The following is a 17,490-nucleotide window of genomic DNA, read 5'->3' on the forward strand; positions in this document are numbered from 1 at the left end:
AGAGACAGGGTTTCAGGGCGAGGGAGATAGCTCAGTGGCTTAAATGTCTGCCTGACAAGTACAAGGTCCTGAGTTTGATCCCCAGTACCCCCTGCAAAAAAGAAAACAAATGTATTTGAGACAGGGTTTCACTATGTAGTTCCGGCTATCCTTGAACTCAACTTTGTAGTCCAGGGTAGCCTTGAACTTACTGCAATCCTCCTGCCTCAGCCCTGAGTACTATAGATGTGCACCACCATGCCTAGCATAGTCTTATTTTTAAACGTCAGCTTATATCATATCAAGTCCTTCCATAAAATCATAGTAGCTCATTATTAATACCAATATACAAAATATTGTGAACCCAAGAAAAACTTTCTATGACTTCTTTAGGGAAGTAAGAATACTTTTAAGATTAGACTTACATAATACAAATTTGAAAAGTATACACACATATTTCAAATAATCAGTATAGCTGATATATTATTCAACAAGATAGTTAAGATCAGATAGTTAAGGAGTTTTTCTACTAATTCACAAGCCAGCAATCCTAAACAAAGCATTTCTTTCTTTACAAAGCTCTTAAAAATTTGTTCACCAAATTTAACAAGAGGTATAAAGTCATAGTATTTCTTCTGCCAATATTTTTAAAATAAAATCATGGTACCAAAAGGAAAACAACAAATTTTAAAATTTATTTTACTAGGGGGAAAAAAATCCTTGAATAGAATACTTACTAGTTCTTCTTTCTTCCTGAAGCCAGTAAAGCATAAAACTAAATTCATCATACTTGTACAATATAACGGGCGACATGAAAATGGCAAAGGCTGAACGAGAAAACAATTTTAAATGAGCTTTAATGTAAGACACAGAAGACCTCTTTCTCATGCTAACGATATTGCCCCTCTTGCCATTCAACTATCCCAATCCAAAGATTTATTAGCATTTTTCAATATGCAGCAAAAATTCAGATTATAAGTTTATCAATAAAGAAGTCTCATGATTGTCAGGTCAAATTTCAAATAAGTAACCAAAACGCACTTTACAACTGGCAGATTGAACAAATAAAATTAACATATAAATTTTTTGCCCAAAATAAACTGACTTATGAAATATTGTCTATAGGCAAAGATATCTCACCTCTCCTTTTTGTGCACAGCTTAACACAACTGGTGGTCCAATAATTCTACAGTCACCCTTGTGTAAGTCATTAAAGACAGAATCCTGGAACTCTGTGACTATGAACACATTCTCAAATTCTGGAGAATCCAAACTTTCAAACTCTTCCATTGAGTCCATCGTTACACAGGGTACTTTAATGTCCTTGATTTTTAAGAAATGATTATTAGAGATAAATAATGTACATGCCATTCAAATTAATTCATGATTCTTTAAATGAAACAAAAATCAATTCCTTAAATTTTTAACATACTTTTGTATTTGTAAAAAAACTTAAATTTTAAATTATAAAACCATCATTACACATGAAAAACTATCTTTACTTATATTTTATATGTACATAACTCTATACCATAATCCTATTGAAAAACAAATTATAGACAATTATTATAAATTAGTATAAACTTATGGATTATTTATTCATTTAGTCACTGTAATTTGTCTAGTATGCACACTAAGTTCTGTAAAATTAGAATGAATATTTTTTAAATCATTTATTTATTTATTTGGTATAGGGTCTCACTATGCAGTTTAGACTTGTAGTGATCCTCCTGTCTCAGCCTCCATAGCGCTGGGATTACATGTGTGTACCAGGCCCAGTTTCAGTGGCCAGCTCAGATCAGCGTGGGGCTGACATGGTGTGCAGTACCAGGGATCAAACCCAGGTCCTTGCACATGCCAGGCAGACTGCTGGGCTATCTCCCTGGCCCAGAATGGTGAATACTTTAAGTATACATACTTTGATGCTAGGATGTATTAGAAAGATGTTTACTATTTCTTTTTATTCTTCCCACGAAAATATCACACATACAATTCTCCCTGCACAAATTAACTATATTCCAAATCTATATATTGATACAATCAACTTAGTACATATGCAGAAAAAATAAGTATACAGACAGTTGTAATACGCAAACATAGGATATAAAATGGCAAGTTACTTGTAGTGACAGTTTATACTATACTATTCTCTACCAAATGGAATGGAAGTACTAAATAGGTTCTGTAATTCTGTATAAAAAGAATACAGAATTGTATTCTTTTTATACAGAATTACAGAACCTATTTAGGTAATAGGTTCTGTAATTTAGGTAATATACCCATTCAGAACCTATTACCTATTTAGGTAATAGGTTCTGAATGGGTAAATAGTACTGGACTTAATTCGCAATAGTACTGGACTTGTACTGGGCTGAATTACAAGCCCCTAACACTCTTATGTTGAATCCCTAACCCAGAATGAAAGATCCGAGAATGAGACTATATTTGGACACAGGCCTTTAAAGAGATAAGTAAAGATAAATTATGGAATGAGGAGACTAATCTAATCTGAATGGTGTCCTTGTAAGACATATAGGGTGAAGGAAGTAACTCAGTAGCAGAGCTCTTTACTGGCATACTCCAGGACCTAGGTCCAATCTGTAGCACCAAAACATAAATTAAAAAAGGGGGGGGGGAGAAACTCAGACACACACAAAATAAACACCAGAGATGAACATAACCAGAAAAAAAGACCGTATGAGGAGGCCACTTGTCAAGCTCACAGAGGCCTCAAGACATTCTAAATCTCTTGACACCTTTATTATAGATTTCTAGCCTTCAGAACTGTGAAATTAAAATTTCCATTGTTACATTAACCAGTAAATGGTATTTGCTCTTCTAATCCTAGCAAACCTAGATTAGGGAATTAAATATATCTTATATGCTGAGGGCAATTTTTTAATGTTCACCAATTGCTATGATTTATAATTTGAGAAATACAGTAAGAATTTAGACTAAATATAAAATTAAGGAGCTAAAAAAATTAAAATTATCAGAATTTTGCGCATGCTATGTGATTTAATAATGAAATCCTTATAAATTGGGCATTATCTAAAATAGATGTCATGGTTATGGGTTTAAAAAAACACCTGAACTTTTTTAAATATAAAATATATAGAGGACACCAACAAAAATGTATACATGATTCAGTAAAGGAAAAATAGGATAGTGTTTTTTAAGCAGACGGTGCTAACCTCATATGGGGGAACCTACGGAAGGTCAGACTATACCAACTACTCACTACACCGCTGGCCTGTAGAGAAGAAACTGGAAATACATGTGCAGCAATCTCAACGAGCAAAGTGACCCAAGCAGCAATTTACTGTGCTAATCAATGTCTGGAACCTTATGGCCACCGTTTCGAGCCCCTCTTGGAATTGTAGAGGTCAAAGGTCATTTATATTAATCTCATGATGTCTCAGTAAATTTAGTATTAAAAATATTTGTGCAACTTTTCTTTCCCTGAAATATGTATACATTTTTTGGCAAACTGTAGTTTCTTTGCAAGCATCAGTGTGCACAAAATACCCCTCATGCCTAATTCCAATCACCATAAAGTGCACTAATTCAATCCAGGAAAGTGCAGCATGCCACAAGCAATGAAATACTTGACCTACCATATTAATAACACTTTTTATTAATTTTTCATCCGATTTTCCAGGACAACTTTCTCTTAGCTTTATAACAGGGACTTCCATTATTTTAATAGTCTGTGGAAAAAAGACTTAAGTATAATATTAAAAAAGCTATGAAACTATTTACACACTGAGGGAAGAAAAAGCACTTTAGATCTTAACTATAAACTAAAACTCCATACCTTTAAAGCTTTTATAAGTTCTTCTTGTCTTCCAGCTTCTTGAACCATTACCACTCTTGTTTCAATCTGAGGCATTTCTTCTGTTAAATTTTAAGACATTTAAATATGTTTCTCAAGTTATTAACAACATAATCACTAATTCTAATCCTCTCTTGACTATAAGAGATCATAATATTTTCTAAAATTAAAATGGCATACTTCCCAATTTAGTAGAAAAAAATTCGGCCATAAACTACTTTAGAAAATGAGAAAATATGTTGTAGCAAGGTATGCCAACAGTAGCATTCTTCCCAACCAAATCAAGTACTATCTAGCATAGACCTCCTCTTTACTAGCACATTCTTTAGAAAAGATACATTCATAAAACAGGGAAAGAGTAACTGAATCAGACATGACTGAATAAATTCTAACTTAACAATTTTGCAGCTACATTTCCCTCATAACAAAAATGGTACTAGCAATATTAAGGTGCCTCATCCTTTTCAAAGTTAGAAAGCATTAATCCAAACAATAAGAAAATCTACATAGTGTGAAGGGATTCCATCATATTTATTTAATATCTATACTCTAGCTTAATAGTTGTTATTAGAGTTAAATCGTAAAAAAAAAAAAAATTGCTAGTCATTTAGTTTAGGATTAAAAGCAATTCAGTGCTTTAAAGTAGATAAGAGAGACCCACATGTGTAAATATCATATTATCTCTCTAGTGTAAGAACTCAAAAGAAAAAATAAAAATTAAAAGGTATAACACAGTTAAATAGAAAGCAAGAACTTAAGGATTAAACAACAAAGAGAGAAAGGAGAAAAATTAGGAAATATGGCAGGAATAAAACCATACATTTATATAAACAAGATGGTTAAGGCAATGATCCTAAGAATCTGCCATCAGGTTTTTGAAAATATCAGTTAATGAGTAGAATTCTCACCCTGAAAAACTCTATATGCTGATATCTGTGAACTAAGCAACTACATTGAGGACAGCAATGTGTAATACTAAAACAATGCTTGAAATACCTATCATTTTGGTCTTCTAAATATGTACTGCTTCTAATGTCATAACAATTATTGTTGTACTCTCTTTGAAGTAAATATTTGTTTAAAAAAAGTAATAAAAGAAAACAAGAGACAAGAAAAATAAAGAAAGAAAGAAAGAAAGTAGATAAGAGATTTACCTTCAGCATATGAAGTACATCTGATAAATAGGTTTTCCTTGGAAGTTTCAGCAACTTTAGAATCAAAAATGGAAATATCTGCCAAACTAGTCCTCCCAGTAGTAGATGCTAATATACTATTGTCAGCCATTGTTTGTAGTGCTCTAAGTTGGCTGAAAACATAAAATTTGAATAAAAAAAATAAGCAAACAATCTTTAGACAAGAAAAGCATTAGACTCCACTTACATAAAGTCTACAAACAATGCATGTCATTTTTCTTCATAGTTATACAAAGAAAGTCTACTCCTCTTAGCATGTTTCCTTTTCTATAAAATAAAGATATTAATACTTGACTCATTGGTATATAGTAAAAAATTTTACATGTATCCAAAATATACAGATTATTACCAGATATAAGAAACACACAAAAGGTAGTCATATTCTACCTTCCTTCACAACTCTACTTTCAACCAACTTATTTTTCTTGTATATTTATTTACAATATCTCTATAATACCTACCACCACCAATAACCTTAGCAGAAAACATGGGATCCATCTTTACTCTTTACCTCTTTCTCCCCCTCCAAAATTCCTATCAAACTCATCTCAACTATCTCTGGAAACTGGTCTTTCTTCTCTATGCCAAATGTCACAATGGTCACATGGTCTAATACAACTCTAAACAATTTTATCATCAGTTTCTTCAGAAATCATTTTCTACATGTCTTTCAGGGATATGGTCTTGATCCAAAAAAAAAAAAGCGTGTGACCATATAATTTCTAAATACTTCCAGAAGCACCATTCCCTATCTACAAAGTCCAAATTCACCATAGTTTACAATTTAAGGGCTGGGGAGACAACCCAGCGGTCCAAGTGCCTGCCTGGCAAGCGCAAAGACCTGAGCTTGATCCTTGGTACAGGATGCCATGTTGGTCCCAGAATCAAACGTGGTGGTGTATGCCTGCAATCCCAGCGCTGGGGAGGCTGACACAGGAGGATCACTATGAGTCTGAACCGTGTAGTGAGACCCTATAGATCCAATAACTAAAACAGAAATTTACAATTTAGTTCCAACCTACCTTTTCAAACTCATCACCTCTAAACCCCAACATCCAATCCACATACAATCTATGCTCCAGTAACAATGAATTTCCTAGCATTTCTCAAAAGCAAGTCATAATGTACTTCACAACTATCTACATATAAGAGTTCAACTTCCCATTAGCATATCTTCCAACCTTCAAGCCATTACTTCATTCATTCTTGAAACGACATTTCTTTTTCCATTTGTGTATTTGGTACAGGGTCTCACTTTGCAGATCAGACTCATGGTGATCCTCCTGTTTTCAGCCACTACAGTGCTGGAGTTACAGGCGTGCATCACCACACTCAGACTCTGTTCAGCACACTCCAGGGATGGGAGGAGGGGGGCTGACACAGCACGTGGGACCAGGGATCAAACCCTGGTCCCAGTGCTTGCCAGAGCAGGCATTTAGTCCGCTCTCTCCAGCCCGCCATTCATTCTTCATAGGTATCTCAGACACTCTGATATATAAACAGATTGTTTCTTTATCACTACTTCATACTGCAAACAATTCTCTTCTAAGATTTAACAATTATGCATAGGTTGGTCCCACTGTAATTCTCAGGACTACGAAAGAAAAACCTTTTTTATTTTTTAGACTCTCCGACATAAGTGCTGAAAAGCTAGGCAAACAAAGAATAAAGCGTAGTAAGTTTTCATAAGCTCACACTGGGTTTTTATGTAACTTATCTTCAAGTAAAATTTTAAAATATTAAAGAGGAAACCCTATCTTTCTCTGGAGGTACAAGTCTGATAACACTTTTCTTTTTCTTATGTTTTGAGTTAATAAAATATGCAGATACTTTGACTCCTAATTCCAAACATAGAAATGCAAATTCCAAACATAGAAAGGCCAATTTTATGTTGTGGAAAACTGTATAGTATCATTAGCTTCATTTCTGGGTGATGTTCCTACTACCTGAAATGTGCATAATAACAATACACCTTCCACACAGCTGGAAGTCATACACTTCAAAGTTGTCAACGCTACTTTCTTTTTCAGCTCTCCAGTAGATTAAGCCTCTTAAGGGTCAAGCAGACAAAATGACAACTCAAATCAATTGTGATGAAAATAAAAAAGATGAGGTCTTAAAATAAGAGATAAGCATTCAGTGGTAGATCACTTGAGTACCAAGGATAAGAAACTGGTTCAATCCCCAACACCTCAAAAAACAAATAAAATTCTCACAGAATGTTCGCAACACAGATACAACCATCTCAGTCACTGTTCTAAGTTTTCTCCAAAGGAGTGTGCTCCAGTAGTTTGAAATTGCTGTCTAAAAATGTATAAATTCTATCTAGCTCTTTTTTGTTATTTAAACCCTCTACACTTCAATCATATGCAACGAAAAGGAAAGTTCCTATGTAGGATTCCATTCAAAGTCTCCTTAAAGAATGTTGATTTAAAAAGGGAGAAAGTAGGATGTGGTGAAGTTATCCCAGCATTCTAGGACGCTGAAGCCAAGCACTGCAAGATCTAGTCCTGCCTTGGGCTAGAGCAGACCTTCAGGCTTCAGCGATTTCAGGAGATCCTTTCAAAAAAACAAATTAAAGGCAGTCGTGGTGGCATGTGCCAGTAATCCCAGCACTCAAAGGCTGAGGCAGGAGGACTACTACTGCAGGCTCAAAGCCAACCTGGACTGGAAAGTGAGTTTAAAGACAGCCTAAACTGCATGGGGAGATCCTGTAGGTAGATATAGATAGACAGACAGATAGACAAATAGACAGACAGATAGACAGACAGGATGGATGGATGGCTAGATCGATGGCTAGAAAGATAAAAAGAATTTTAAAGGGGCTAGAGATCTAGCTTAGTGTGAAGGCCCTGGACTCAATCTCCAGTAAAGGGGAGAGAGAGATGGGTGAATTAACCTGCCTTAAGGAGTGGAAGAGGGGTAAATTTTAATTTAAAAATACTACTTGATGCAGTCAGGACAGGAGAAATAACTACAAATGTTCTACAGAAAAGTTAGTAACTGTGGCTGACATCATTGAATTGTACACTTTTGAAATGGCTAGTAGGATTTGAAATGTTCCCAACACAAGGATCTCATAAATGTTTAAGGTGATACAACAATCACTCTGATCCCACACATGTTCCTGTACTGAAATACAAAGATCTTTCTCATTTAACAACCAAGTCTCTGGCCCTGTGACTAGGTAGTTAACTGAACGGGTGGGTTAAGTGAGGAACTACACATAGTTCAGATACATAATAATGTCATGCACATGATGTAATGATCAAAGGAAACTCCAACCCAATAGCTCTACTTTTATTGGCATTGCTCTTACATGCAGTACTGCAATACATAACAGAATATTAAACTACAGTCCTGTCCTATACAGTACAATCAGCAAAACTTAGTGCTGCATAAACAAATGTGCATTGTACAAAAAAAAAAAAAAAAAAGACACTGAAGCTGCATAAATGTCTAGAACTGGGTCCTAAGTCCAAACAGTCCTTAAACAGGTAGGTTGCTAATCAAAGAATGCCACTATCACACTAGGGCTAGAGTTACAGCTCCATAGTGCACGTGCTTACCATGAGAGCTCCAGGGATCAATTCCCAGTAACAAAAAAAAGGTAAAGAAAAATGAATGTGACAATGATTCAATTGTGTCCATTTTTTTAAATTAAAAAAAAAAAAAACCACTATTGTAATTTGTTTTTCTATGCTTTCTTCTTTAAAGGTGACTAAAAATGTATAGGAACGAAAAAAAAAAGCAAGGGTAACAGTTGCTGTAATTAACATCCAACAATCCAGTTACAATACCATCATCACTTGCCTTCATTCTTGTATTCTATAAATTTGTAAATAAACCCAGCAGGGGCTGGGGGTGTGGCTCAGTAGCAGAGCACTAACCTTGCCCAGTAAGCCCAAAGGCTTGGGTTGGACTAAAACATATAACATATAAAACACAGCACCAAAACATATAAAATACACACAATACATGCAGAATCTATGCAGCTTATTTCTCAACTCTGAACAGCACCCAGGGGCGTCTTACTAAATGTACTATTGCGCATCGATTCTCTTCATCAAACACTCGCTTTAGGTCACCTGGTACTCAAGATCTTTTTAGCAACCATGGTCCAGAGCAAAGAACCCAAATGCAATACTGGATATTATGGGTGGTGTTACCCGCAAACATGCCTAACAATGTTTATTTCATGCTTAATTATGTGGCAGACATCGGCCTAGACCTCTACTCGTACTTAACCTTTGCAACAAGCCTAACTGGAAAGTGCAACTGCAGTCTACGGATAACGAAAGCTTAGAACAATGATTCAAAGCCCACGCTAACGCCAAAGGCTGCGCTTTTAACCACTAAACCATCTGTGGCCGGGAAGAGGGGGAAGCCTGGCTTTTACAGTGAAAGCTAAAAGCTAAGCTTCCTGTACAGAGAGGGAGGAAGCCGGGAGGAATCCTGGAGCGAAACCACCACGCCGGGCGATAAGCGTCCGGGCTGCGACCGCCGGCCTCGGCAGCCGCGGGCTCCTCGCCACCTCCTTCCCGGCCTGCCCACAGAAGCTGCTCCGGAAAAGCGCTCCACCACCCGGCCCGGCCAGGCGCCCGCAATCTCGGGCTGCACGGTGCTCCGCGTCGCGGCCGGCCGCGGGTGGGCTGCGGGTTCTGGGCCGGGACCCCGCGCTGCTCCGGGGCCGCGCGCCCCGGGGAGGTGGCGGCCGCAGGCACTGGGCCCACGGCCTTGCGGACGCCCGCCCATCCCGCCGCAGTCCTCACCGCTCTCTAAAAGTTCTGTGAGATCCACCTCTTCAGGCACCGACTCCCCTCTGCAAGGCCGCCATTCCCGACCCGCAGCGGCCACCTCCAATTCAAAAAGTGAGCCGCTGTTTGTAAGAGCCTCGCCCATTGGCGCGTGATGTCAGCCTCCTGCTGATAGGCTGAAATCTCCAGCGGGCCGGTGATTGGTTGCCGCTCAACGTCCGCTTCCCAGTAGGCGCGGATTGATTGGTTGTACGTGTTTCAAACAAGCGCAACGGCTAGGAAGGGAGAGTTTATAGAGAAGTGCCCGGATGTGGCCAGAAGGGGGCGTTGGTGGCTTTTTAGCTCCTCGGAGTAGCAGGTGTTTCCCAGACTACCCCTTGTTTACTCAGTAAACATACGATTTCCTCAAGAAGGTTCATGTGGCTTCTCCCCACCATCATCTACAATTTTTTTTACTAAAAATTACCACTACATTTTTAAAATTTTTATTGTTTGTTGGATTTTTGTAAAAATATAAGCTTGCATTTGAGAAAATTAAAAATTTGTTCTTAAGGAGACTCCTGGCACTGAATTGCTTCTTTGCTGCTTCCCTCCCCCCAGCATGCTAAGTAGAACACTGTATTACACACTCTTAAGAGAAATACACTTCTACCAGGCGATTCCCACCTGATTTTATATTTAAATAAAGGAAGAAAGGGGTCTCCGTTGCTAAAACCCTAAATCTTAACGAGAGGAAAACTTATACTTTGGAATGGGACACTTAGTATCTCAAAAAAGTTGTGGGGATTTTCCTTTTATTCCCATTTTGTCAGGTAACTTTAGAATGCCTGAAAAACATTGCAGTATAACCCGTTGTTAAATGAATGCAGCATTCTATAAGTATTGGTGTCTCTGATTACCTTTTTCACAGTCTGCCCTTCGTTATAATGCTGTTGTAACCGTTAGGGCAAAAGAAAAGAAACGCGGCCATTAAAATTTTCCTTTGGAATGTGCTTGCATAAACTTGGGTGTGTCCAGCATTCCAAAAATTTTTATCACTGAAAATATATTAAGCTACTTCCACAAGCAGCCCTGTTTCTTTTGTGTTCATCAGTAATTTAGGATGAAAGCAGGCGTTGAGGAAGGACACATAACAGGGAACTAATCTGAATTTAGGAGATTATCCATGTCTTTAAAGACATTTCTATTTTTTAACAGTCATTTAGAAGGATAAAATTATTCTACTTTATTGCATTTGGAATACTTTGTTTTCCCATCTTTTGTATTTAATCAGTTTCAAAGTCCCACTAATTTTTCCTTTTCTTTACCTCTCCAACTCATCTTTTCTATCTTATTTCAAGCAGTCATTTCATGTCATGTGTGTTCCAGTTCAATACCATTCTCACTAGTCTCTTTTCCTATTGTTTCACTTCAAGTGAAAATTTGTTGTCAGATTGCTTTTAAAACACACACACTACATAACTTCCTGCTTCAAGGGTTTAAATTAATCTTTGGAGCTTTCAGCATAAAATTTGAATCCTTTGTGATGACGCGGGAGCTCTCCTCAGCTCCTGCTGACTGGCCTTTGTTTAACTGAGTCTTCTATTTTCCCTTCATCTATATTACACCAAACTAGTTGTTGTTTCCTCTGAATATTATTCGTTTTTATGAGTGCCTGACTGCATATAAACTGTCTACTATCACGATTTATTTTTGAGAGCTCAAGATTTTTTTTTTCTCTATTTTAGGGATGGATCTACAGGGTGGACAGGGTCTCACTGCGTAGATTGCACTCAGTGATCCTTCTGTTTACAGCCTCCCAAGAGCTGTGATTACAGGTGTCCCACGGCCGCGGGGGCAGGGCCCGCACAGCAGGCCCAGGGATTGAACACCTGACCCCTGTGCCTGCTTGAGGGTGCTTTGATACAGCTGAGCTATTCGGCCAGCCCTTAGAGTTCAAGATTAACACGCCATTCTGTTCAATTTTCTATGCCCTATAACATTTTCAAAAAATTGGCATCATTCTGATGCGGAAGCACAATAGCACCTGCAAGAGCTAAGGAGTCAGTAAGACTCATTTGTTTTCACTAGTGTGTTGCAGTTATTTAAATTCTGTGAAAACCAGTGTAGAATAAATTTTCTCTCCTAGGCAGCTCTTCCACTAGACATAAGCGCCATGAGGACATGCACTTGCAGCATTGTGCTTCACTGAGTGCTTAACAGACACCCAATGAGTGATTTAAAAATGAATTACCCAGAACATCCAGTCTCCCAGTCATTAGGGATATGCTTGGACTTAGCTCATTTATTCTAGAAATATTTACGTGGTGCCTCCGTGGGAAGACCACTGTGTTTATTGAAGAACAAGGTGACACATTTGTCTTCATTGCACTAGCTTTTAAAGCCACAGACAGAAAGATTAGGGATTATGATTTACTACTAGATGTAGTTTGGTGGAAAGTAATCATCTTATACACTTAACTAACTGAATACTTCTTGCTACATTGCTTTCATTGCGTCTTCAGACAGATGTATATATGTTTACTTCCTTCACACACTGTTATTATTTTGGGGTTCTAAAGCAAGCAATAACATGTACTAGTTGACCTTGAAAAATTTGCTCAAATCTTTCCTGCGGTTTTATTTGTAATATGGCATTAAGGATGCCTACTTACAGGCTGTTTTAAGGATTAAACAAAGGGCTTAGTAAACTGTCAGTATATGTTCATTTGCTTTCTTCATTCTCCTCCATTTTAATTATTTCTTTACTTGTTAATCTCCCTCATCAGATTTTGAGGTCATTTCTGTACCATCATGTAGCACAACAGCGTCACTGCAGCACACACATGTCTGTTAAGTAAATGAAAACCTGTTGCAGTTGAACAAGGTTGTGTTGCCTGTTTATTTATTGCCAGTCAAACTGCCCACATATTTGACTCAAAGATGGCTTTTGTTAGACTAGCAAAAAAGTCCTATAGAGATGCCATCCATAGTGAATTATTAGAACTGGGCAGATAGCCTGTTCAACAAATCTATTTGTTGATAGATTAACATATCCTTGAATTCTTTGAATACCAAACCCTCAATTCAACAACCCTCTCTTATGTCAGATCTTAAATGCTATGCGTGAAAATTCCTTAAAATCTGAAATGTCAGCTTCAAATATTCCATTACAATCACAAAAATTATTTTCCTACCTCATAATCCCTTTTCTACAGTCAAGATGCTTACCCCTCACTTTCTCCAAATGACAGCATCTGTACGTCTCTTTCTGACCCGTGGTCATTTGTACCAGCTACCCAAAAGTCCACCACTTCAATGGCTTACTTTTCTTCCTGCCTTTCTGACTTTGCTTCTCAGTTTCTTTTGCCTAATTACTACAGTCCCCCTAAGTATTGCTCTCAGGCAACACTTGCCATGGGTGAACCCACTGTTTCCCAGGGATTTGAATCATATGCTAATGATTCTAAATTTGTCTTCTTGCCAAGTACTATTAAAACATACTGTATAATGACAAAGGTTTAATGAATATCTCTACTCCTGTGACCCACAATCCTCTCAAACTCTACATGTCCTGAAGGAAACTGCATTTTTCTCCAACTCTCCTTTTTCTTTCTTTCTTTCTTTCTACTGCACTGGAGATTGACCTCATGGCTTTACAAGTGCACTACTTTAAATAAAATCCTCATTCCTTTTTAAACTTTATTCTAGGACAGGGATAAAATTACTAAACTTTGTCTAGGCTTGTCTTGAATTTGAGATCCTCCTGCCCCAGCCTCCTTAGTAGCTGGAATTACAGGCTTGGGTCACCATGCGCAGTTTATTCTCTTTATTGATAGAATCTCCATTCATTTAGATCCCCAGGTGGCTCTTTTAGTCATCTTTGAGTCATTCTGTTTCCTCAGATGTTACCTCAGTGAAGCCTTGATTGTCCCATGGGGAGTTCCCTGTTCCCTCTGTGTATATGAGCACCTTACTATTATACTTCCCTGTGGTTCTTGTCATATTGCATTGTAAATATTGCCTGGCTTGACTGCCAGCTCTCTTAAAATATGATACGTGGTTAGAGAACAGGACTATCTCCTTTTCATCTTTGTGTCCTACCACTTAATATAGGTGCACTCAATAAATGTCTATGGGAAAGAAAGAAGATAAGTACATATTTCACTCTTTTGATTTATATCTATAACTTATTTCCTGTGACAGAAGCCAGATGCCTGAGAGTACATCTTTTTTTAAATGGGGAATTAGGAGTCATGAATACATCTCTACTTGTTACTTTTGCTTCATCTGTTCAGACTTAAATCCAAAATGCTGCCTCATAGCAGCTTACAATTATATTTATGAGGCCAATGTTAGCTGTGTAGAGCATGGGTTAGGTGAGGTCAAAGCCATGTTCTAAGAATTTTATGCGATCAGAATAAGTCAGTGAGTTTAAATAAAAATGAAAAATCACTTACAATTTTCTACAAGTTTCATATTAATACCTTACACTTACAGAGGTGATTTTAAAAGCAACTATTTTTGTGTATAAATTGAGGTAAATTATCTACACACCAAATGTTAGCATGTACTCCACCTTTGTACTAGAGATTGGACTCAGCGGGTGCTGAGCTCCATCTTTAGCCTTTTTTGTTTCTTTTTTTATTTTGAGACAGAGTCTAAGTTGTCCAAACTGGCCATAAGCTTGCTATCCTCCTGCCTCAGCTTTCTAATTAGCTAGGACTATAAGCATGTGCCAAGGCTTAAAATGCTCTTCTTTAAACTTCATTTTTCTTAATAAATACATAGATGTTTCTTCATGATCTGGGATAATAATCAGGAATGCGATTTAAAGTAATACAACTTTCTGTCTTAAGTCCCCACAGCATAACTGTGAAACCTGGAATCCTTCCATGACCTTCCCCAGGGTGATTGAAGGAAATGTCCTAGGAGCAGCTCCCCACGTTCTTTTCACCACCTGAGGAGTTTAGACACTCAGACAAGATGCTGACGTGCAGTCAGACATGTTCATCTTACCTGAAGCAACTCCCCACTACTGACCCCTCTCCTGGTCTCTTTCTTCTGCTCAGTCTGTCTGCTCTTTTGCAGTGCAGCTGCCATTTTGAGACACGGGGGTCCCCAGTGTCAAAGCGCCGTTGCTTTGTTGGCTTTCAGACCTAGGATCCTAGAACACCACTCTAGGATGGGCCTCTCCTTGTCTGAGAAGCTCCACTGCTTTAGAAGATGAAGTGAGATTCCCTGGATTCCAGACTTTTCCATCTCCTCACAAGTGACTCAAGCAAGTTATTTCACCTCTCTGTGCCTCTGTTTGTCTTTCTGTGAAAGAATAAACAGTAATAGGGCTTACCTCATGGCACTGTTGTAAGAACTAAAGAAGTTACAGGATGTAACTAAGACATGTTTAAAAAATAGTAAACATGTGATCAACTTTTACTTAATGTTATTACCACTTCATTACAAGACCTTAGCCTAGATAGCTGGATTAGTCGTATATTATTACAACTAATAAAATTACTGGCCCTTTTATCGTCTAAGAAATTCCATTACTTAATTCTTATGTTTGTGAAATATGTTCACCCAGCATCTGAGGAGTTTTGAGTGACACATCAGAATTTTTTGATGGTTCATTCTTCCAAGGAATCTTGGAAGAAATTTTAAGACCTTAAAGCTGGACTAGTTGTATACTATTACTAATCCAGCTATTTTAGCTAAGGTCCTGTAATGGACAGCTTAGTGATCCTGATGACCCTTGACACTGCCTTCCCAGCCCAACCACAGGAGCAGTGGCTCCTGTGCTGCTGTTCCCCTTCTTCTACCTCACCCAGTTACAAACCCCAACCTCTCCCAAGCCAAGTCTGGTGTAGTCAGGACCTTCACTACCTACTAAATTAATCTTCCTCTTCTCTTCTGAGGAAAACCTTGCTGTGCCTAAGTTGTCTCTTGTGTCTGGAGAACGGGGCCCTCTTGCTGCTGTTCTTAGGCAGCACACTTCTCTTCTTCCCAGGGAGGTCCTAGCCAAGATTTCTTCTTCATGTTAAATGTTAACCTCCTCCTCTTCCTGGTCCTTTCATTGAAAATGTTACAGTGTTTTATTACTTCTGAAGAAGACAGAAATTGTGTTATAGTCATGTATAAGATACATATCAGAAAGAGAGAGAGAGAGAGAGAGAGAGAGAGAGAGAGAGAGAGATTCCTTAGAAGAATGAACCATTAAAAAATTCTGATGTGTCACTCACTCAAAACTCCTCATATGCTAGGTGAACATATTACACAAATAAAAGAATAAAGTAATGGAATTTCTTAGAAGAAGATAAAAGGGCCAGAAAGAGGCTGGTTTCCTTTTGCTCTTGTTGCTTTTGATGATCAACTATTGCCCCCCTGCCATGTGCTACCCCACCTTGGAGCCAACTGATTATGGACTAAAACCTCCACCAACTGTGAGCTAAATAAACTATGCCTCCCTTTGACTTTGGGCATCAGGTACTTTGTCTCAGCAATGAAAAAAAGTAGCTAAGAGGTGTGTCTTTCTCCCCTCCATCTTCACCTTCACTGTCTTTTTTTTTTTTTTTTTTTTTCTTTTCATCATCTATTGCTTCAGGGCATAGACAGTGGGAGAGTTTAGGAAAATTAATTTTATATATAGAAAGCTTTTCCCACTGCATACCCATTATTGACAAATGTCCACAGTATCCATGCAATCTTTGAATGAAAGTGAACAAGTTTTCGTAAACCTTCATTTTTTCTAATCTACTAAAGACATCTAGTATATTTAAAAATGAATTAATTTTCTTACCATGCTAATCTGAACAGCATTTATTGTAATGGGCTTTGTTTTTGTTCTGATTTTATTTTATTTTATTTTTGTAGTGATGCTTCTGTTTACAGCCTTCCAACAGCTGGAATTACAGGCATGTGCCACCATGCCCAGCCTCAATTGCTGTCTCAGCACACCCCGGGGGCAGGGCCAGCACAGCAGGCCCAGGGATCGAACCCCCCCACCCCAAGTCCCTTAGCCTGCTTGCAGGTGCTTTAATCCTCTGAGCTATTTGGCCAGCCCAATGGGCTTTGTTTTTATTATTTAATATGTTACAGTTTCCGGATTTTATTTCAAATATGAGATATTATGTCAACCTAGGCAATAATACTTCCATAGTAAATACAAGTCTTTCATCAGAGAAGTGCTTTATTATAACTAAATATTACTGGTGTTATGTCATACAGATCTCATGTATTTGTTTTTCTTTTTCCACATTGACAGTTTTACCTCCCTAATGCATTTATGAAGTATATAGCTACATATCATGCCACCCTAGATACAGGTACAATGAGTCAATCCCTCAAGAATTTGTCATTTGATCATGACTATAATCTCAGCATTCAGAAGGCTGAGACAGGAGGGTCACTGTGAGTTCAAGACCAGGCTAGGCTACAAAGTGAGCTCAAGGTCAGCCTGAATGCATTATGAGACCCTGTCTCAAAAAAAAAAAAAAAAAAAAAGTCATTTAAGATTTTTTTTCAAACATTTTAATGAATAACCATGGAATTTCTGTCCTTTTGGAACTGTTAACATTTTCTAATTAAAATGTTACATTTCCAAGTTTGCAGTAATGTTGTAGCTTCTAACCTGTCTTCCTTTCCTGTAGAACAAGCTTTAGCAATGATAATCACTGTGAACCAGAAGAAACTATTTTGCACACCTCAATAGTCAGTAATTAGTATATGAATCTTTGTTTTATTTGCATGA

The 17,490-nt window shown here is 37.7% G+C and overlaps 1 protein-coding gene across 1 annotated transcript in view; it reads right to left on the bottom strand.

The window, feature by feature from the left end:
- The window catches only part of Ect2 (epithelial cell transforming 2), a 103,101-nt gene extending 93,268 nt beyond the window's left edge, over positions 1 to 9,833 (bottom strand). The window contains exons 1-6 of the mRNA XM_023717807.1: positions 9,780 to 9,833; positions 4,969 to 5,120; positions 3,797 to 3,876; positions 3,597 to 3,689; positions 1,120 to 1,302; positions 717 to 806 (exon numbers count right to left, since the gene is read on the bottom strand). Coding sequence (XP_023573575.1) covers positions 717 to 806; positions 1,120 to 1,302; positions 3,597 to 3,689; positions 3,797 to 3,876; positions 4,969 to 5,098 — 576 coding nt within the window. The 5' untranslated portion in view covers positions 5,099 to 5,120; positions 9,780 to 9,833. The remainder of the gene's footprint in view (positions 1 to 716; positions 807 to 1,119; positions 1,303 to 3,596; positions 3,690 to 3,796; positions 3,877 to 4,968; positions 5,121 to 9,779) is intronic.
- Between the last annotated feature and the right edge of the window lie 7,657 nt (positions 9,834 to 17,490).

The sequence above is a fragment of the Octodon degus genome, unplaced genomic scaffold, assembly GCF_000260255.1.
Source record: "Octodon degus isolate 3935 unplaced genomic scaffold, OctDeg1.0 scaffold00055, whole genome shotgun sequence".
Lineage (NCBI taxonomy): Eukaryota > Metazoa > Chordata > Mammalia > Rodentia > Octodontidae > Octodon > Octodon degus.